Here is a 22,404-nt window from a genome sequence, read left to right as displayed (position 1 = left end):
TTCAATGGCTATTTCAAAAGAAAAACAGGTAAGAGCTCTGTCTTTGATCGCCCCTCTGTTCCAGGTATATAATCTGCTAACGATGAAGGATCTTACTGGTTTCCCTGACAAACTGGACCAGCAGGAAGAAGAACATGCAAGTTGTAGCGATCCTTATATCATTGTTAAAGGAGCCATCTACATTCCCCTAGCAAGTTATGATGAAGAAGATATGTATGACTTCCTAAAGGTAAAATCCTTATTACCTGTTAATGTACCGGCTTATGAACATGTTTATGTTAGTAAAACTATATATATATATAGTTATATATATAGTTTTATATATATTTACATACACATTTATATATTTTTATATATATTTATTTATAAATATAAATATATAAATATACATATATATATATATATATATATATATATATATAATTTAGAAATATATAGTTTTAGAAAATGTTTAGCCTAACAGTTGATAACTCAGAGACAGGGCTAGATCCAACCTCTGCCATTTCATTGAAATATTTTAGTTATATTTAATTTGCAAAAGGCCATAAATTATAAAATCTTGATAAGCCATAAAGTATTATAATTTTACCACTCTTTTATTGAGTCTGTGTACCCCTAGGGAATTAATCTAACATTAAGGCTATCGGGGTTACATAGGGAAATTTCTAAGGAAAATATATTTCATGGATTCTAATCAAGTTTACAAACCTATTGAGTCACCATTTTTACAGGGTATGGGATTAAAGGTGTTCACCAACTCTAAAATCCGAAAACCACGGTCGTGTTCAGTGATCCAACCACCTGCAGGAGCAGAAAGGCAAGCAATGTATGGAGGTAAATAGCAAGTTGCTTTCAATTTTGTATAGCATCCAACGATATTACTTTGCCAAAAAAAAAAAAAAAATGTAAAACGAGATAGATAATGTGGCCTTATCTCCATTTGATACATAGAGAAACTAAGATTCAGATGTTTCTTGCTGAGATCATTTAGCTGGTAAATGGCATAGACAGAACTGACCAGTTTGTTAAAGATCAGCCCGATATTTTATTTTATTTTATTTTATTTTATTTTATTTTATTTTATTTATCTTATTTATTTTGAGAGAGAGAGAGCACAAGCAGGGGAGGGGCAGAGGGAGAAAGACAGAGAGAGAGAGAGAGAGAGAGAGAGAATCTTAAGCAGGCTCCACTCTCATCATGGAGCCCGATGCAGGGGTCGATCTCTTGACCATGAGATCATGATCTGAGCTGAAATCAAGAGTCAGCCACTTAACCGACTGAACCACCCTGGAGCCCCTACGTGAATCAGATATTTCAGGGCACAAAATCAGATGAAACACAAGATTCTACTATACTATAAGAAAGGAAAATGTTTACCATGTAAGGAGAGAATAATTCTAACTACAGAATCAGGAGACATTTTTAGAGATGCTATATCTTAAAGAATAGAAAGGAAGAGAACAAGCCTTGCTGGTGAAAAGAAATAATGTGAAGATGGCAGAAATATCTCCTAATCCAAAGCCAAAAGAAAACGAAATAAAACATCAAAGGAAGCAGCCTCTTTCAACACCCTTCACTTTCCCATTAAAATACATGTTTTAATCCCCAGATCTGTTTATACTTACAGCCCATTAACCAAACCTTTTTCCTCTCTCTCTCTCCCATGATTCTGTCTTTTCTTCCAAAATATTCTTGATGTATATTGTTAATGAAGATGAACATCTTCTGAGTTTTGTATTTACGAATCAGAGGTTTTATGTGCCCAGTGAACATGACAGATGGCTTTATTGAGATATAACTGATATAGAACATTAAATGATTTTAAGGAATACAATGTGTTTATCTGATGCACTTATATATTACAAAATGATTATCACTATAGCATTAATTAAAATTTCTGTCACCTCATAATTTCCATTTCTCCTTTTTTTTCTTTTAAATTTTTATTTTCATTCCACTTAGCTAACATACATTGTTATACTAGTTTCAGGTGTAGAATTTAGTGATTCAATACTTCTGTACATCACCCTGTGCTCATCATAACAAGTGCACCCGTCAGTCCCCAACACCTATTTAACCCATTGCTTTTCCTCCCTCTTCCCTGGTGACCATCAGTTTGTTCTCTATAATTAAGAGTCTGTTTCTTGGTTTCTCTCTCTCTCCCTTATTTTTTTCCCCTTTGCTTGTTTGTTTTCTTAAGTTCCACACATGAGAGAAATCGTATGATATTTATCTGTTTCTGACTGCCTTAGGAGTACTACTCATCCATTAAAAAAAAAAAAAAAAAAATGAAATCTTGCCATTTGCAACAACATGGATGGAGCCAGAGAATATAATGCTAAGTGAAATAAGTCAATCCATTTCTTTTTTATGGTTCTCAGCACTTTTCAAATGGAAAAACTGAACCCAGAAAGGTTAAGTAACTGAAGCCGTTAGGATGCCACAACCAGTAAGAGATAAGATGGAGATTCAGATCTGGCTGTTTGACTCCAGATCCATGTTTTTTAACCTCTACACTATTCTGTCTCTCAAAGGCTTTAAGGTGAGAGCTTACCTGGAATGTTCTAAGGGTAAGGAAACCAGCATGGTTGGAACAGAGTGAATAAAGTAAGTGCAGTTGGAAAGAGAGATCAGCGGAATAATTGAGGCCAAATGGTATAGGGCTTTGTAGATCATTGTAAGAATTTGACTTTTTACTCTGCATGAGATGGAAAGATTTTCAGAAGTGGAGAGTGACGTGATCTAATATGTTTCTTATAAGGATCACACTAGATACTGAATTTAGAAGAAAATTAAGTTTTCAGTTTTTATGCTTTTTTTGTTTGAAAGTAGCAAAGGTCAAAAATGAATACAAGAATTACAAAGCTAAATTGAGTGGCCCTTCCACAGCCATGAACAGAGTATCCAGTTGAAAGTATTTTGTGATCAGCAGTGAAATAGAACGTAAGTGAACGTGTCCAGGGATCAACACATTTCGATGAAGTCAGATGGGAAAAAGAAGCAGAATAATAATAATAACGACCACAATAACATTTCGTCTTGGGAAATGAATCTAAAGGCATTTAACGTAGAGTGTATGAGTTGTGACAGAGGAAGAATAGAATTTTAACATACACACTGTGAAAGGATCAGTAGAGAGTTGAAGTTGACCTTGAGAATGAGACAATAAGGAAGGTACAGTCATCATCCAATACATGGAGTTAAAATAACACATTAAGCCACTGTTTGTTGACTGGAATAGCTGGAGAAGTTGAAGGGTCTTTGACATCTGTAGCAGAAACGAGAAAATAGCTTCTTTAGATGCATCATCCATTTAGATAAATTTAAGTACCAATAACAGATTTACATATTCAACGTAAGAGTAAAAACAGAGACAATAGAGCAACATCAGGGAGAAATCAAAGTCAGAGACAGAGATGGCTACCACGTGGAAGGACTTATAGGAAAGAAGTTGTAGGATATTAATTAAAGAAATTACTGTGGATGCTTTTTTACAGTTGAGAGAGATATCAAAGGAAAATACCTGGAAATTTTTTTTTTTAATTTATTTTTTTAATTTTTTTAAAGCCTTTTTTTAATTTTTTGTGATCTTTATTTTTGAGAGAGAGACAGAGTACAAAGGGGGAAGGAACAGAGAGAAAGGGAGACACAGAATCCGAAGCAGGCTCCAGGCTCTGAGCTGTCAGCACAGAGCCCAACGTGGGGCTCAGACTCACAAACGGTGAGATCATGACCTGAGCCGAAGTCGGACGCTCAACTGACAGAGCCACCCAGGTGCCCCATGTTTTGTTTTGTTTTTTAATAAATATTATTTCACAAGGCAATTCTGAAATATCACCTGGGGTGCTTGGATGGAGAGCCTAAGCCAAACTCAATTTATAAGCATGACCTCAGGCACAACAAGGATCAGAAAGCTTTCATGTTTAGTTCTCTATCCCCTCACTTTTGTAAATAATTTCTCTGTCTCTGTCGTAGCAAATGGAACCATCTTTCTATGGCATCTTGAATTTTTCATTTCTCCTTCCCAAGACATAAAGAGAAGAAAATCTAATGCTCTAGCCTTCTTATCAAGAGAACAATGAGTTTACAAGCTTCATTATAGTGCAAAGAATGATGTTATTAAATTCTATTCACCCATTGGTAACTCAAACAATTGAACACATGTTGCCTGAAGAGAGTTTTGCATTTTCTGCTCAGTCCTTCTTACGGAGGAAACAATACTCTGTGACCTTGAAAACCCACTATATCTCTCACAAACTATAAATGCATGTCCAAGTTCTCTTGCTCTACGAGCCTCCACTCATACAAAATTATGCTATCTCTAGGGTACAGGGAATTTCTACCTTTAACAGAGACTCCTGTCTGCTCAAAGAATGAGGGCTCAACAAGTTATTTCCAAAGTTCTACAACCCTTAGGAGACCATCTGAGCAGGAAAAGTGAAAACTTGGTCTTCTAACTCTCACGTATGCACCATGAATGGATGCTTTTTCTTTAACTAGATTGTAATTTTCCTTTATTTTATTAGTGGGAATGGCAGCAAGTCCATACAGTCCTCAATTTGACGCATATAATATAATGCCCATAAATAATCCAGAGCCAGTCTCTGAAACGGTACGGACTTATTTCCCTGAGACCTGGATCTGGGAGTTGGTGGCCGTGGAGTAAGTAATTTCACTCTCCTCCATTTGCTGTGGGTGAGCCAGTGAGAATCCTCCAGCATTTTCAACTCTAAGATAACCTTTCTGAGAAATTCTAAATAATCATCTTAACCTCTCATCCTTTCGGGATAGGTCTAAGAAAATGCCTTTATTATAGAGGTTTCAAATATAATATAAAAATATATTTTACTTTATAGGTAAAATTTTCTCAGAGATGAGCAATTCTGAAATAACTGTTCCTGAGACTGCCAGAAAAGAGACATGGGTGCTAAAAATATCCAAATGCTAGACTGCCTAATGCTATGGGGGGAGCCTTCCGCAAACAAGATTGGAACGCGCGCATAAACAAATCAGGCTACGTAAATGTAATGGTCTGTTTGTTAGATCGTGATTCTTAAATATGCTTGTTTATGGGATTGTACAACAGTGAAGGACATCTATGGACCAAACTGAATCACATGCAAGTATTTTTCTTTTAAGGTACAGACATGTTGATAAGGGAAAGAGGCACCGTTGAGTACCTTCTATTTTCCCAACTCAGTTTCCCGATACATAATCTGGTGTACTCGTGTGGACATATTGATTCTCGCTTGAGAAAAGATGTTTCACCTGCTTACTTTCTGTTCTTCACATTTCTATCCTCCCCAGCGCATCAGGTGTGGCTGAAGTGGGAGTAACAGTCCCTGACACCATCACGGAATGGAAGGCAGGGGCCCTCTGTCTGTCCAATGACACAGGGCTTGGTCTCTCTCTTCCCGCCTCCCTCCGTGCCTTCCAGCCCTTCTTTGTGGAGCTCACAATGCCCTACTCTGTGATCCGCGGAGAGACCTTCACGCTCAAGGCCACTGTCCTAAACTACCTTCCCAAATGCATCCGGGTAAGGAAAATGAGGGTGAATTGAAACGGGGGATAGAATCAAAGACTTCTTCGGTCGGTCAGCTCCCGATTCCGTTCCCAAGACTGTGGATAACACTGGGAATTCTGCCCTAGAACTGCAAATAAATAGTGCTAAGCAGGGCAGAACCTGATCAGGAAGATAACACAATGACCTTTGGGCTACAGGTACAGGATCTCCAAACCACATACTTTTAAAAAGAAAATTGCCCGAATCTGGCCGAATCCTTTAACACAGGATAGGCTTTTTGCCAGGAAAATTCTTGATGCTGACAGAAAAAAAGTCAGTTTTCTTAATTCCATGAGTGTCATCCTTCAAGTTCTTATCTCTAAACTCCCACAATATGCTTGTAACTTCTACAGCATGTATTTCTTTGTAAATTTCATCACGGTTTTGTATATAGATTATCCCCTTTGTAACACAATATCCTCAAGGTCCGGAAGCTCTTAATTTGCTCTGTCTTGTATATAGTAGACAGGTGATATTTGTTGAGGGAAGTGGGAAGAAGGGAAGAAAGAAGTCAGGAAGAAAATCTACACGGGAGGTAGGAACCAATGGGTAGAACCAGTAGGTAATGCTCCCATGGGCAATCTTCCATTGCGGTTTTCCCCTCCCCTCCACTATTGCTATACCTGCAAATTTCTCCAATCTACCCTAATGCAAAGGCCAGATCCTCCTAGTAAGGAATCATTCTTGCTTTGTATCACTGCCATTCTTAAACTCCTCAAAGCATGCGTGGACTTACGTGACATAATTTTTTTCTCCAAGTCCCAGTCTAGTGCAGCATCTCATATGTGGTCCCAGTTCCGTGCATTCATTGTCTCTCCATATTCTGACCATTTGTTTCTATGCCTCGCTTGCAAATGATAGGTCAGTGTGCAACTGGAAGCTTCCCCAGCCTTCCTACAATCCCAGAATGAAAAGGGAGAGGAATCTCATTGCATCTGTGCAAATGAGAGGCAAACCCTGTCTTGGACGATAACTGCCAAAACACTGGGTGAGTGACGTTCCCCCAAAACGTTCTCCGATCAACAAGCGTAGCAGGTATCCTACGTACATCACGTTCTCCTTTCTGCTTTCCGCAAATATAATTCCGTAAGGTTAGTTTGTCACTTCTTTTGATTTCTACCCCCAGCGGCCTCCCAGTACTCCCACTGCACCTGGGTCCCATGATCATTGTGGCTTGGGCACAGTGGACATTAGCCTTGGGGTCTTTTTCAGCTTTATTTCCCACTTCCGGCCAACAATAAGGTTAAAGGGCAGCCCTTCAAGATGATGACAGAGCACAGAGTCATTTTCCGGGGGTAACAGCTCAGTGGTAGACCATTTGACAAGCACACATTCTCAGCTATTAGGGATGGCGTGGATTGCTCTCAAGGTGAACGTGCATGTTTTTCTACGTTTTTCTGTTCCAGGGAGTGTGAACTTCTCGGTGAGTGCAGAGGCAGTGCCGTCCCTCGAGCTGTGTGGAAATGAGATTGCTGAGGTCCCTGAGATGGGGAGAAAAGACACGGTCATCAAAACCCTGTTGGTGGAGGTAGGTCGGTCCGGACCACTTTGACATATTTTTCTGAGACCCTAACAATAACAACAATGAAAAAATATGGCCATATTCTTGAGATAATAAAGGGCAATTATACCATACTCACACAATGCCCCTGGGAAGACTAACGGAATTTCCTGTCCTAAAAGTTTATGGGAGTCGGTTAGGCACCCGACTCCTGATTTTCGTTCACGTCGTGATCTCACGGCCATGAGATCGAGCCCCGTGTCAGGCTCCACAATGTGGAGCCCACTTAAGACTCTCCTCTCTCTCTTCCTCTGCCCCTCGCCCCTGCTCACTCTCTAAAATAAAATAGAATATGAAAAAAAAGTGTTATAGTAAACTTTGCTAACTAACCTTGTTAGCTTATTGTAAATACTTTTTTCATAGATTAATTTAGAACTATTCTCTTTTCTTGATCTCTACCTCTCTTCTAAGATTCACTTATTTCTCACCCCTTGTACCTTTGATTCTCATTCCTTATTATCCCTCCTTTCCTCCTCTGCAGATCTCCCTGGTTTTTCGAATTGTATGGATTTATAGTAATTTGATAATAAGTGGGATGTGAAGATTGTTTAGTGTAAATTCCAGCCTTCAATGCAATGAATCTACGGTTGTCCCTCAAAAACCTGGATATTTATCCATTTTCTCCTTTTTTTTTTTTTTTTTACTCCAGCCTGAAGGTATTGAGCAAGAAAAGACTTTCAACTTTATGATCTGTGCTTCAGGTAACAGTCAATCTTCATAATCATAGTGAGAATAACGCCTCACAGGGATATGTATGTCAAGTTACAGTGCAAACTCAGTTCACATTTAGCCTTTACCTCCGTAGCCCAGGGACTGATCGTGAACCAGTCAAGACATAGTAGCTTAGAGTGTCATAGTTTAGGTAGAAGGAGAGCAAAGTCATGATAAGTATGAATGACAATAATATTCCCTAAAATAGTTGATGATGAAATATGTGGCACTTTGTACTCATCTTACTAAAAAAAATGTTTTTCATGGCAAAGAGAAAACCCATTTTACATCGGGAATTTGTCATATCACTAAGAAACACCTGTACCTTGCAAATTACATTACCACATTCGTATTAGCGCTACGTCATAGTGTGTATGACGCTTTTCTTGTCACTTGAGAAGGACCATTTTAAAATATAAACTCAGAGAACAATAAAAGCAGAGAATTGTACCATTAAATCAAAGAACTGTACACCCTCACCAGTTCCCAGGCTCCTTTGAGAGAGCCACTATGCACGGCAACACAAAACATAGCAAAGTGAGAGGGGAAAGGACTCTGGTAGTCATACAGCACCAAGAAGAGCTGGACTATTAAAGGTGATCTCACCATAAGCCACAGTCCTTATCCCTTGGACCCCGAGTCCCTGAAGGAGACATAATTACACTACTGCTGAATATAATAATAACAACCATAATAACTGCTCACGTGTATTGAGATACGACATGTTGCAGAGGCTGTTCTAATGCACACGTGTTTCGCATGCATTCTTCCTTGAATCATCATACGAGCAAGTTGGACGATGAAGAGGTTAAGGAATTTGTCCAAGGTTTGTAGCTAGTAAGTGGCAGGACTGGTACCATATCCAAGCAGGGTGGCTCTGACCCCCTCCTAACCACTACATCATATTGCGGTAAGAGATGCCGTCTTTTGATATGGGTTGTCTGTTTCCAAAGGCACTGAAATATCTGAGCAGTTATCTCTGAAGCTCCCACCTAACGTGGTCAAAGAATCGGCCAGAGCCTCCTTTTCAGTTTTGGGTGAGTCAACTTGCACCCAGAAAACTTGAGACAAAAGATCAGCCATAATACATTTTTTTCCATCTATCTATCTATCTATCTTTCTATGTTTGTGCTTGAAATCTCAACTTATTGATAGTATCTATTTCTATTGGGATTCTGGAAGTCTCACTCTCTAAATAGAACTTTTCCCTTGCCTAAATGATAGTATCTATACTAAATAGGAAAATCACTTGTCTTTAATAGTGTGAGCTACTTACGAGCTGAAATTACTCTGACACCTAATCTTTCACATCCCCCAGGTGACATATTAGGTTCTGCTATGCAAAATATACAGAATCTCCTCCAGATGCCCTATGGCTGTGGAGAACAAAACATGGCCCTATTTGCTCCGAACATCTATGTTTTGAACTATCTGAATGAAACCCAACAGTTGACAGCGGAGATCAAGTCCAAGGCCCTTGGCTATCTTACCAGTGGTGAGACAAAGACGAGTTTACTTTGTTACTCTAATGAGATTTTTCCCGATTAAACTTGAATCATATTACCAGATATTAAGCTAATGATGGTGATTTTGGGGGAAATGACAACTTTCCCAACATTTGATAGGATGTTGTGTTGTGACATATCCATATCACCATGACAGATCCTATGCACAAGAGACCGTACAATGTCTGGGGCTTCTGACCAACCTGCACGTATGGGTGGCTTGCCTTTCTGTAATATTTCTTGAACTAATTGAACCTTTCATTCCAGGTTACCAGAGACAGCTGAACTACAAACACCAGGATGGTTCCTACAGCCCCTTTGGACAGCAATATGGCAGGAGCCAGGGCAACACTTGGTAAGAGAAGAAAATCTGAGTCTCAACGATGAGCTCACAGCATGTACATATGTTAGCCTATTTAATTCTTACAACTACCCTGTGAAGTGAGAGCCGCTTCATTTTACAGAGGAGGAAATGCTATACAACATGGATAAATAAATGTCTCTGGTATAAACGGCTAATAGGTGGCAGAAATGAGAACACTTGGAACTTGATTCTTTTTTATATCTAATATGCCAAGCGTCTCTTCTTTCTCGTGTTGCTAAGAGACCATTGTAAGTTTGTGGTTTTTCCCTCTTAAGTTGTTGCTTAGCACTGAGAGACACTAGAGACAGGCAAGAAAAACCGTAGCCATTCCTCACTGAGTGTCCTTTACTAACTTCTACTAAATGATTCTCTCTGTCTGTCTGTCTGTCTCTCTGTTTATCCATCCATCGTGGTCAGTCCATCCATCTATCTTCCATCTGTCCCTCCATCTATCTACCTGTCTGTCCATCCACTCATTTATTTATTTTTCTATTCATCCATCTTGAAGAAGTCAGACCACAAAAGAAAACGAGAGGAAATCAATGACCCAGAAAGTGGTGGAGAAGCTGGGCGAGGTGAAATATTTACTGAGGCAGGACATTAAAAGCAGTTCATTAGACTATTAGCTGCATAAGAGGAGGTAAGAAATCTGTGAAAAGAGCCTGGGTAGCTCAGTCGGTTAAACATCCGACTCTGGATTTCGGCTCAGGTCAAGATCTCATGGTTTGTGAGTTCAAGCCCCACATCAGCACAGAACTGTCAGCACAAGCCCACTTAGAATTCTCTCTCTCCCTCTCTCTCTGCCCCTCCCCTGCTCAAGCACTCTCTCTCTCTCTGTCTCTCAAAATAAATAAATAACTTTAAAAATGGAAATCTGTGAGAAGAAATAAATACAGAAAATCCAGAATGTGAGAGCAAATATCTCAACTTCCCAAGAACACTAGGAGACACCTGAATCTCTGAAGTGACACAGAAATGCTTTAGGAAGTCAGGACCAGTTGGTAATGCATTCGACAACAGGTTGCGATGAAACAAAAAGAGTATCGTTAACAGACAAAGTCTCCAGACTCTCAGTAATAGTTCATTGACTCCTCAGGCTCACAGCCTTTGTACTGAAGACTTTTTCCCAGGCTCGAACCTACATCTTTATCGATGAAGCACACATCACCCAAGCCCTCAGCTGGCTCTCCCAAAGGCAGAAGGAAGACGGCTGTTTCAGGAGCTCTGGGTCTCTGCTCAACAATGCCATTAAGGTGAAGTGTTCTGAGTACTTGTCCCGAACCTCACAATGATACACACATGCTAACATTCCTCCAAAGGTGATGGGAGGAAAAAAGGCACAGAGGGGTTGCAAAGATGAAGTGCAGTATTTTGTGAGAGGGCATCAGGGAAGGAATGTTAAACCTGAAGATGTGAAACCTGAGAAGAAAGAAATGGTACTTTGCATGAGGCTGTTAATTTGCTTGATAGAGACAGATACTGAGGAGAATCTCCATGAAACAGCAGAAAAGAATATACTAACATCTTAAAGTGGGATTAATAAAAATTCTCTCTCTCTCTCTCTCTCTCTCTCTCTCTCTCTCTCTCTCTCTCTTCCTCTTTACACAGGGAGGAGTAGAAGATGAAGTGACCCTCTCTGCCTATGTCACTATTGCTCTTCTGGAAATTCCTCTCCCTGCCACTGTAAGATTCACCTCAATTCCACTTCCTACCATGAAAACTACAACCCTGATGTCTGAACACGCCCTACAAAAAGCCAAGTCTCAAAGTTCCCTTCGCTCAATGCAGAGGCATTTCTCAGCTCACAGAGCTCTGTGGTTAATCCAGCAAAGGGAACTTATACTTGCCTAGCAACGCCCTCAGGCTATGTACAAAACTCATCCTAAACACTCAGGTTCTGTAGACTTACTCTTTTAAGACTTAAGTATAAAGCTAAGAGATTTAAAACACTTTTTCAACTTCAAAATCGTGGATATCCGGCTGTCTACCTGGCTGGCTAACAGCCGTGAATAACATCTGTCACTCGATGTCCAACCCAGGGCCCGCTCCATCCGCGACTTGCCCTAGCTTGACATCATTACCTCCTGGTCTTTGCAGCACCTGGTTATTCGCAATGCCCTCTTCTGCCTGGAGTCTGCCTGGAACACAGCAAAGGAGGGGACCCATGGGAGCCATAGCTACACCAAGGCGTTGTTGGCCTACGCTTTTGCCCTAGTGGGAAACCAAGACAAGAAGAGAGAAATACTGGACTCTCTTAGGGAGGAAGCTGTGAAAGAAGGTGAGAGCGAATGGTCAACAAATGTCCCCCTCCTCTTCCCCTGACACTGCAAAAAGAGAATTGTGTTCCTGCTGAAAGTAACAAGTCTCCTTATCCAACTCAGGTGTTATGAAATCAGAGCACCTCTCATAAAAATGTCGTCTCTGCAATGTCATACGTTATACAGTGTGTCACGTAGTAGACAGTGCTGCAGGTAAATTGTGGAAGTTTATTCCTCACTGCGACATATATATATATTTTAAATTTATATATATTTCCCATGGTATCTGCCTGCTTGAATGAAATTATACTCGAATGAAAAGAGGCACAACAAAAAAGCCATACTCAGGGAAGTGCAATAACATTTTCACAGTGTTTTTATCTCTATTTGCAAAAGAGATGATCACAAAAAGTCCTCTGGGATCAATGCGTAGGTTTTATATTCCAATTTATCCTCCAGTTTCCACGAAATATCTCAAGCAATAAGGGAACTCTTTTGGGTGCCTGGGTGGCTCAGTCGGTTCAGCGTCTGACTTCAGCTCAGGACATGATCTCACAGTTTGTGAGTTCAAGCCCCACGTCGGGCTCTGTGCTGACAGCTCAGAGCCTGGAGCCTGCTTTGGGTTCGGTGTCTCCATCGTTCTCTGCCTCTCTCTCTCTCTCTCTCTCAAAAATAAACATTAAAAAAATTAATAAAAATAGGATGTTCCGTGCTTTGTCCTCCAACAACATTCTTCAACTTAGCCCCACAGGACTAAACCAAGCTTAGTATGGAAATGTGACTCAGGGAATTTGTGGGGCTTGTGGCAGAGAGGACCTTACTCCATCCCTGTATTATTTTCAGCTACCCATGATACAAATGTGTTTTCATGTATCATCTGTGAATCATCATCCTTTTTCTTACCCTTAAGGCAACTCAGTCCACTGGGAGCGACCTGAGAAACCCAGGGCACCAGTGGGGCCTCTTTATCAGCCCCAGGCTCCCTCAGCTGAGGTGGAAATGACTTCCTATGTGCTCCTCGCTCACCTCACGGCCCAGCCCGGCCCGACCTCCGAGGACCTGACTTCGGCCACGGGCATCGTGAGCTGGATCCTAAAGCAACAGAATGCCCACGGGGGCTTCTCCTCCACCCAGGTCTGTGGTTCCCAAATAGTCTTCTTTTCCAGATTCACTTGGCAGATGGGAAGCTTGAAAACAGAACAGTTACGAGGAAAAGAGAAGAGACCATTAAATCATGGGGAGGGTTCTTTAGGGATATTTGAGGACAGTAGGAATCTGAAGGAAACAGACCTGAGACATTCCCCCAAAACGCTTTTCCCAAGTGCTATGTTGACACCCTATCCATGTGGCTAATGACCATGAACATCAGCCCTCTCTAAAGCTTACACACATGGGTCGCTGGCCACACTCTAGACTAGGGTTTTTGAATATCGGTGCTCCTGACATGTTGGGGAAGATAAACACTGTTGTGAGGGGCTGTCCTGGGCACCAAAGATGTTTAGCAGCACCCGTTTCCTCTCCCCACTAGATGGCCCATAGCACCCCACCTACTCTCAGTCGAGATAAGGTAAAATCGCCACTGGATAAGACACAGTGTCCTTGGCTCCTGTAGGATTCTTCCAACAAGAAATCCTCTAAGGTGAACCAGAAAATTGTGTGATTAAAAGGAAAGTGACCGAGGCACCTGGATGGCTCAGTAGGTTGAGTGTCTGACTTTAGCTCAGATCATGATCTTGCAGTTCATGAGTTCGAGCCCCACATCAGGCTCTCTGCTGTCAGCAGCACAGGGCCTGCTTTGGATCCTCTGTCCCCTTCTCTCTCTGCCTCTCCCCTGCTCATTCTCTCTCTCTCTCTCTCTCTCTCTCTCTCTCTCTCTCTCTCTTTCAAAAATAAATAAACATTAAAAATTAAAAAGAAAATAAAAGGGAAGTGACCAAGTAGAGTTCACTTTGATCTCCACAGAATGATTGAGAAGTTCTAGCCAGCCTCTCCACGCCTTTCTGCCTGCCCTGAGAAATGTGTTCTCCCTTTAAACCAATTTTTGTTTTCAAAGCTGAAGTTCTTGGAATTTTCTTTTTTTCCTACCACAATTCTGGAACTATTTTACTGAGGATATGAGTGATTGTGTTAAATATCCAGGGAATCTGGGTTTTCCCTCCTACAAAGCTCTTTCAATATTTAGGATGTACATAGTGGGACTTTTATTTTTCAGAGAAATTAGGTGTGGGAAGTGAAAATACGCTATATAAAAGTGGGAAAGAAACTTGGGAAAGTGCAATGGTCTCATATCACTACTCGCAGCCAATTTCAGTCACTCTTCTACCTAAATTAACACCATTCACTCTTTTTCCTAACTTGTCAATTTTAGACCCAATCTTGGACAGCTATAGCCAGGAGCACCATTGATGAGAAAGGGTAGGCCGTAATCTCTGGACGTAGGGGAATAGTCCCTTAGGACAAACCTAATACAAGTGAAAACAAATTGCCAGGCTAATTGGCATCAGAAATCTTTTATTTCACTTGCGGAAACTGTAGCATAACTTTGATAGTGCGTGAAAGGCAGAGAAAAAGGAAACACAATTAGCAGATGTATACTTCAGGGGGAAAAAGCCATCATCCCCTTGTGGTAACCCACACAGACTTTGGGGGCAGTCCCTGCTACCAAAAACTTACTCTTTGGGGGTGGGTTCTCCACTCTTCTCTTCCAGGACACGGTGGTGGCTCTCCATGCCTTGTCCAGATATGGAGCAGCCACATTCACCAGGACTGAGAAAGCTGCACAGGTGACCATTCGGAATTCACAGACATTTTTCACGAATTTCCAAGTGGACAAAACCAACTTCCTGTTACTGCATCAGGTCTCATTGCCAGAGCTGCCTGGGCAATATGCCATAACGGTGACTGGGGACAGATGTGTGTATCTTCAGGTGAGACTCAAGTTATGTTGGAAATTTTAACCTTACCGAATGAAAGAGGAGTCCTGGTCTCTCGTTTCTGAACATGGAAAGGGCAAATCTGGAGGAGTGAAATGATGAAAAAGTGAGGCGTTCCAGGCAAAGAGAGAAACTGATGGTGCATTGCCGTTCCACAGGCATCCATGAAATACAATATTCTTCCAGAGAAGGAGGACTCCTCATTTACTCTGAAGGTGCAGACTGTACCCCAAACTTGTGATGGACCCAAAGCTCACACCAGCTTCCAGATCTCACTGAGTGTCAGGTAAGACTTATGGCTGAATCATGCAATCCTGAGTCTAAAAGCTACTTGGAACCATCAGTATTTAATAATATATTTTGAAGCTATACTAGTAGGTGGGTATAATTTAAAGCTGTTATATCTACTAATGAAGTTAGCCTTCTATCACCATGAAGTGATTCTTTTATTTAGTAACTTTTTTTGTCTTAAAGTTTCAGTAATACTTCCAAAGCCTTTAAAAGCAAAGTCTGGTCTTAAACTGTCAAATAAAAAGTGTGGACTATTCGAATGTTAAAAATTCCCTACTTTTACGCTAATTTTTGTTCAACGCATCACTGAAGAGTAAATTATTTTCCACAAAGATTTGTACTTTAGGTTGAAGAAAGTCTTCTTTACCTCTTCTGAATGATTATATTCTATTATTTTTCTAATCAGATAAATAGCAAATGCTAATATTAAAGAGAAGTATAAATTGCATATAAGATATAGAAATTGCCCTATAATAACCCATCAAAAACTTATAGGAACCCTAAGAAAACATAGCAGCAATAGAATACTATGTAACTAATATTAATGATATTGATATTGTAAAACAAATCTTACTTGCATAAAAGTATAAAAGTCTATCCGATCTTACAACACTTTGGAGCCTCTCTGGGAGACATGCTACATTCAAGTTAATTAAAAATATTAAAGTAATACCTACTAAATAACAAACATATAGATGAAGTGTCCAAAAACTATCATGTGTTAACAAATGCAAACTACTAAGCTCCATTCCCAAAGATTCGGATTTGATAGTTTGGGACTGGGGCTTAAACATCTATGATTTTAGTAAACAGTAGATCTTATATACATTCAGGGTTCCAAACATCAGTGTCATACATGTCTGGGGAACACAGATTTCTAGGAGTCATAATGTCACAGAAAACTTCAAGAAGATAGGTTTATGGTAGGTCTTGAAGGAGGGACTCTGGCTTTCTTTCACATACAAAGCCCTTACTCCTTTTCCCTTTGACACTATAGTTACACAGGGAGCCGTCCTGTCTCCAATATGGTGATTGTTGATGTGAAGATGATATCTGGTTTTATCCCCTTGAAACCAACAATAAAAATGGTAGGTGAATTTTAAGCCTAGTAAATTTCAAACAAAGGATGCTCTGTATATTCAAACTAGAAGCCTACCAATAGCAAAGCCTTATCTTTATCATCCTGCCCCCAAAATATTTTTCTCAAACCCAGGAAATTAAATTCAATAATTGTTTATTTGTCTCTAAGCCGAGGGACTTGTGTGATACCAGAGAAACCCAAGAGGAGTCCCTGTCCTTAAGCCATTCGCAGTCTAGTTAGGGAATTAAAGCACATGGGTACAAAGCTGTATTTTACTATAACAATGCAAGAAAGACAGACTTTGATTAAGTATCAGATTGGCTGATATGCTCTCAAACATTTGGCAATGACAGAATCAAAGTGAACTAGAATCATTAAAGATGCCAGAGGGTCTAATGTGTTATTTGGATATTGAAGCATGATGGAAATCCTGATCTGAAAATACTGGCTTCCTTCTCATCACACAAAGCCAGATGATTTTTTCATGGTCAAGACATGATAACACTGAAGCCTGTATCCAAATGTGATTTCCGCCCCCCACCCACCCATGTTTTATATCTTTAATGTACCCTGGCTATTTAATCATGAAAATGACTTATAAGAATCCTATCCCTGACATCATTTGGACATTTGTCCCTTACTACAATCTTCTCTCATTTGCTAATTTTTTAAATTTTCTAATTTTCTTCAGCTCGAAAGATCTAGTCATGTGAGCAGGACGGAAGTCAGCAATAATCATGTCCTCATTTATGTGGAACAGGTAAGAGCTCTGACATTTTGGCTGAGACTATACATCATGGTGGTCTTTTCAAGTGGGTCTCTTCATTAGAAAATAAGTAATATGAGGTAAGCAGTAATTAGTAGCACCTTTCCAGAACGTTCCTTTATTCTAAAAGAATAAAAATCTCCTTTTAGACCCATGGAGTGTTCTGCTCCCTTTAATTATGTTCAAATTGGAAAATGAATATGTCTATGAAATTGCAAGTAGAACATCAATGAACAAAAAGGTTATTGTGTCTGTTATTTCAAAGACCTCCCCCCAAAGAATAAATGTACGATAGTGGTTGATTAATGATAGTGTAAACATCCTGATACATCCCTCTATAAGATAAAATAAAATGTAGACTTCATGAATATCTTCAAATCTGACTATAAAGCAAAGGGAATGTCTTATCCAGTCACACAAAAAGAATAGCTTGATAATTACAGATGTTACGAAGCCAAGTCTCTGCATCTTGGCAAACACTCACACAGGCCCAGAGAGTTAATCTCATAGCTAAGCCTACCAGAGAATGTAGATTGTCTCAGCTATTTAGGAGAAAATCTGGGGAATTTTGGTCACAGTAAAGTGTTTCCAAAGTTGCATGTGAAATCCATCTTGTCACCCATAAATGTTTGCTCACCTAAAAGACACCAGTGCATGAGAGTCAGAGAGCAAAGAAAGAATATAATTTACTCAAGGAAGAGGGAAGGACACTTTCTAGACTCTTCATTCCTCCCACTTGTCCTTTTAGGTAACAAATCAGACACTCAGCTTTTCCTTCACGGTTCTGCAAGATATCCCAGTAAGGGACCTCAAGGCAGCGATTGTCAAAGTCTATGATTACTATGAGCCAGGTAAGTGAGAAGAAACTGAAACAACTAAATAAGTCTCAACCCAGAGCCAAGAAATAGAATCCGTTGTTACAACAGATCTTGGTTTTAGTCCATTCGGTCAGTGCTACATCTGTTTGTCTCTTTGCTCTAAGATACATATTGTAGCAACTATTAGTGGAACAAATTCATCACTATCTACTGAGTCAGAAACTTAGAAATTTAAGAAGAAAGATAATATCTGGACACTGCTCTCAAATATTTTAGAGACGTAGGGAACATAATCCACATAAAAAGATAATGTAACGAGGAAAGGCAGTTTATGACAGGTGAATGTTCGAATATAGATATTTTAACTATCCTGTTCAACACTTGTGTATTTATGTAGAGTTTTGACAATCCTGATGTGTACTTGTCTCCAAAAGTAAAGTGAACAGACTTAGTATGGGCTCCCGTTTATAGATTTGTTTTTTGTCTCCTTTCATCCAACGATTCTTTCAGATGAGTCTGCCATTGCTGAGTACATCGCCCCCTGCAGCATAGGTAAGAGGTCACATGCCAGGACCACCCTCATTCCGCATGAACTATGCTCCCTAAAGTTTCTTCTAAATTTAAAATTCTCTACAAGTCTTTTCCTAGACCCAAGACAGTTCACGTGGCACATTCTCACACAAAGAGAAAACCGTGGCCTCTCCAATTTCAGATAGCCACACCGTTATCAGTAAAGTCAATAGGTTTTGTTTGCGTGTTTGTTTGTAGGATAGCTATCACGGACAGGCAACATTTTACATCACAGTTAATCCGTCCCTTTCAGCCCAAGGGACAACTATTTAATTCTCCTGCCAAATCTAGCCCAACATCTATTTTTGTAAATGAAGTTTTTATTGGAACAGAGCCACACTCATTGCATTATTTTCTACAGCTGTTTTCATATGTTGAATAGTTATGACATAAGCCACATGGCCTGCAACATCCAAAATATTTACCATACGCCCTTTCACAGCAAAAGTGTGCCAACCCCTGTTCTAGCCCAGGCTCAGCAGAGGGAATGTTCCTGAGGAAACCCCACCACCTTCCTATGTTTCTCTTCCCTCCATAGATGCAGAGCATGGCAATGTTTGAAGACCGTATTTAGGCTCCATATTTTGTTGGATTCCCTGTCCTATACTTCTGTTGAGAAGAAATGGAGTCGTTTGTCTCTGTGAAACAGACATCAAAGAGGCTTGTTGAATAAATATATGTTTCTGGGCAAGCTATCATTTGTTCAATCGTTCATTTATCAAATATCAATTACATGCTTACATGAAATGTTATGTTGTTTTAAATAATGTGAAGAATACAGATGTGTAACATCTGCTGATAGTTCAGCTGTGGCTATTGCATATAAAGTCGAACAGAGAATAACTGAAAATAGTTTATGTTCTGAGAAATCTTAGGGAAAAAACTCATTCATTGGTCTAGGAAGCTTTTGTTTAGACGGAGGTAAGTAAGTAGTATTGATTAGTTAGGCATAAATATTTTTGGAGAGGAAGCAAGAAATGTTTATCTTCGTCCTTAAGAAAGTCCATCAGTTGGGGCACCTGGGTGGCTCAGTCGGTTAAGCAGCCGACTTCGGCTCAGGTCATGATCTCGCGGTCCGGGAGTTCGAGCCCCGCATCGGGCTCTGTGCTGACAGCTCAGAGCCTGGAGCCTGTTTCCGATTCTGTGTCTCCCTCTCTCTGACCCTCCCCCGTTCATGCTCTGTCTCTCTCTGTCTCAAAAATAAATAAACGTTAAAAAAAAAAATTAAAAAAAAAAAAAAGAAAGTCCATCAGAAATGGACTTCACAGGAGACTAAAGTGATTGGAGTAAGAAAATGTGTTGGTGACAGGCAGTATTGTGCAGTGGCTAAAATCTAGACACTGGGGCCAGACTACCTAGAGTCAAATTCTGACTCCATCCCTGTCTCACCAGCTGAATGACTGGGGCTGTTACTCAACTCTCTGCTTCGGATTCCTCACAAAGAAATGGGAATAACAGACCCTATCTCAAAGTATTGTTATGAGGATAAACTATTCTCATGGAAGAGGGGAAAGAGAAAGAGCTGAATCAAGCAATGGCTCAGAAAGCTTTGGCTCAGGGGCACCCGGGTGGCTCAGTCGGTTGGGCATTGGACTCCTGATTTGGGCTCAAGTCATGATCTCATGGTGCAGTTCGTGAGTTTGAACCCCACATTGGGCTCTGCACTGGCAGAGCAGAGCCTGCCTGGGATTCTCTGTCTCCCTCTCTCTCTGCCCCTCCCCCTGCTCACTCTCCAGTTCTCTCTCTCAAAAGTAAATAAACATTAAAAAAAAAAAAAAAAGCTTTGCCTCAAATGTGGTGTATATAACTTTCATTTGCATTCTATTGGCTAAAGCAAGTCACATGACCAAGCCCAACTTTAATGGGGCACTCAGTATGTTCTCACTTACCCCCATGGGAAAAGTCGCAGGCCACGGGGGTCTCTCCTGCCACCAAAAATGTGCTGCTTTAGGGAACGGTGATGAAGGCAAAGTAAAAATATTCCTCTTACCTTTTTCAGTGCATCTATTCTTGGATTCCCAACAGTGGGCCAGAACTTCCCCATTGGACTTCCCAACTCCCCCCAGTGTACTCTCATAACTGCTAAAATCCATGTTCTGTGGAGGGTAATGGTGGAGAACTCTTACCTGATACCCCCTTTCACTTTCAGCCCTACTGTGTGTTTCTTCTTGTCTTCAGCATCCTTTAAAAGGGGTTGAGAAAAGAAAAGGAGGGAAATGGATGTACATTTTATTCAGAAGCCCAATTATCTTTCAATTGTTGTCCTCTTTATCAAAGAATTCTCAACCCATAAGGGTTGGAGGAATTTTGTCTATTTACTTTTTATTTCTCTCTTATGTGGGTCTCCTCCTCCTCCTTCATAGGAAAATTCAATATTGATGTAATTTTATACTTGCATAGCATTTTAAACATCTCAGAGACTTTTCTATGTTTTCTAATTTTATCTAAACCCATTTTGCAACTCATAATGAAATAATGTATCTAAGTCTTGAACACCAGTGATTGCTAACATCAGAAAGAGAGAAATAATTAGATATTCTGTGCATCCTGATGCATGAATATAATATTTCCTATGAAGTCGCATTGCCAAAAAAAATGAAATCTAATTCTCTGTTCCTGAAAAAAGACTAGAAACAGCGTGAAAAACCATTCTCCTTGGCCTTCCTCAGAATCAAGGCACAGTGTTTCAAAATGGAAAATTTAGAAGAAATCTTTAAAGATGACCCAAAAGATCTGAATTCAAACGTGAGAATTTGGTAAGAAACAGAGGTTTCTCAATCACAGGGATTAGATGGGAAGACATGAGGGAGGATGGGAGGGCAGGTCAGCCAGGAGGCTAAGAAATCCTTTCCCTAATCCAGAATGCTTTTTTATTTCATCCTAGGTTTTCCAAAGAGAGAAGAATAAACACAGTTTATTCGTAATTTATCACTACGAATTCTGATCCCTTTCTTATGAGGTCAAGATCCACTTTTACATAAGGAAAGGGAGAAGTAAGAACCAGAGATTAACATATTTTTCTAACATTTTACAGTTCCCAGAAAAAGAGTTAAGTCTTTTAATGCTAGGGCTCTTTATTGAATCCTAGGATTAAAATTCCATGTTTCTAGGACCATATTTTTGCTTGCACAAACAGGGAAAATATATGTGTGGGATAGTAACGGCATTATCAAATAGGGACCAAAGAAGAAATCAGGGAGATGGTAAATTTTTCCATGAAAATCATGACATGGGAGCCAAGCACCAGAAGTCTCTGCATGTTTTTATCCAATAATGTGAGGTTATAGAGATGTACGTGTAAAAATGGAAATTACCAAAATGATAACTAGCCTGTTCTCTCCCTTTATCTTTTCCTTTCTTTTTCCCCCCAAAAGATATATATATATCATATATATATATATATACATATATATATATATATATGATATATTCCGCCCCCAAAATATACACACACATACACACACACACACACACACACACACACACACAAACACATACACACACACATACTTGCACTGAAACTCTGCATGTTCATTCTGCTTCTCCCAAAATAAGTGAAATATTTCTGTTTCCCAGCTTCCTTCCCTGAATAACATGGAAGGGTAACTTATTGAAATATGAACTGGTGTTTTGTTTTCACTCCTCAAAAGGATTTGCAAAGAATGTGATCTGTGCTGATTCCGATCCCTTGTTTTTCCCTTCCCTATTTCAAAGCCTAGCCAGGACCTTGTGTTCTTTGGCCTTAAAAGAATTTTCAAGGTCAGAAGTAGAGGTTGCTTAAAGATAACTATGTGAAAGCCCTGCCTATCTGAGCAAATCACTCTAGGCGCTCATGAAGAGAAGAAAGAAGTCTTTTGCAGGGAGGGAAGAGTAGGAGCCCAGCTGGCAGGGAGAATCCAAAACCAGGAGGTGGGTGGAGGTTTGTGTGACCCGAGATAGTGGGCATCTGGGGTCCTCTCCCTCATTGCACCCAGGGGAAAGAT

General features: G+C 40.1%; 1 protein-coding gene and 1 long non-coding RNA gene across 3 annotated transcripts in view; one reads left to right on the top strand and one right to left on the bottom strand.

The window, feature by feature from the left end:
* Positions 1–19,134, top strand: part of LOC132694759 (pregnancy zone protein-like) — a 47,379-nt gene extending 28,245 nt beyond the window's left edge. For both annotated transcript variants that reach the window (XM_060658456.3, XM_078450107.2), the window contains 21 exons: positions 65–229; positions 732–834; positions 4,527–4,662; positions 5,308–5,536; positions 6,425–6,551; positions 6,970–7,091; positions 7,774–7,825; positions 8,789–8,872; positions 9,154–9,330; positions 9,608–9,695; positions 10,801–10,957; positions 11,313–11,387; positions 11,802–11,982; positions 12,873–13,096; positions 14,671–14,889; positions 15,054–15,181; positions 16,184–16,274; positions 16,959–17,027; positions 17,782–17,884; positions 18,362–18,403; positions 18,960–19,134. In XM_060658456.3, the coding sequence (XP_060514439.3) occupies positions 65–229; positions 732–834; positions 4,527–4,662; positions 5,308–5,536; positions 6,425–6,551; positions 6,970–7,091; positions 7,774–7,825; positions 8,789–8,872; positions 9,154–9,330; positions 9,608–9,695; positions 10,801–10,957; positions 11,313–11,387; positions 11,802–11,982; positions 12,873–13,096; positions 14,671–14,889; positions 15,054–15,181; positions 16,184–16,274; positions 16,959–17,027; positions 17,782–17,884; positions 18,362–18,403; positions 18,960–18,982 (2,595 nt within the window). In that variant the 3' untranslated portion in view covers positions 18,983–19,134. The remainder of the gene's footprint in view (positions 1–64; positions 230–731; positions 835–4,526; positions 4,663–5,307; positions 5,537–6,424; positions 6,552–6,969; positions 7,092–7,773; positions 7,826–8,788; positions 8,873–9,153; positions 9,331–9,607; positions 9,696–10,800; positions 10,958–11,312; positions 11,388–11,801; positions 11,983–12,872; positions 13,097–14,670; positions 14,890–15,053; positions 15,182–16,183; positions 16,275–16,958; positions 17,028–17,781; positions 17,885–18,361; positions 18,404–18,959) is intronic.
* On the bottom strand, positions 14,896–22,090 carry LOC132694761 (uncharacterized). The gene is made up of 3 exons (XR_009617470.3): positions 21,932–22,090; positions 20,548–20,603; positions 14,896–14,977 (listed from the first exon to the last, which is right to left on the bottom strand). It is a non-coding gene; the product is annotated as an uncharacterized LOC132694761 (long non-coding RNA).
* Positions 22,091–22,404: the final 314 nt, after the last annotated feature.

The sequence above is a fragment of the Panthera onca genome, chromosome B4 (genome assembly GCF_046562875.1).
Source record: "Panthera onca isolate mPanOnc1 chromosome B4, mPanOnc1 haplotype 2, whole genome shotgun sequence".
Lineage (NCBI taxonomy): Eukaryota > Metazoa > Chordata > Mammalia > Carnivora > Felidae > Panthera > Panthera onca.
This window is presented reverse-complemented; position numbering and strand designations above follow the sequence as displayed.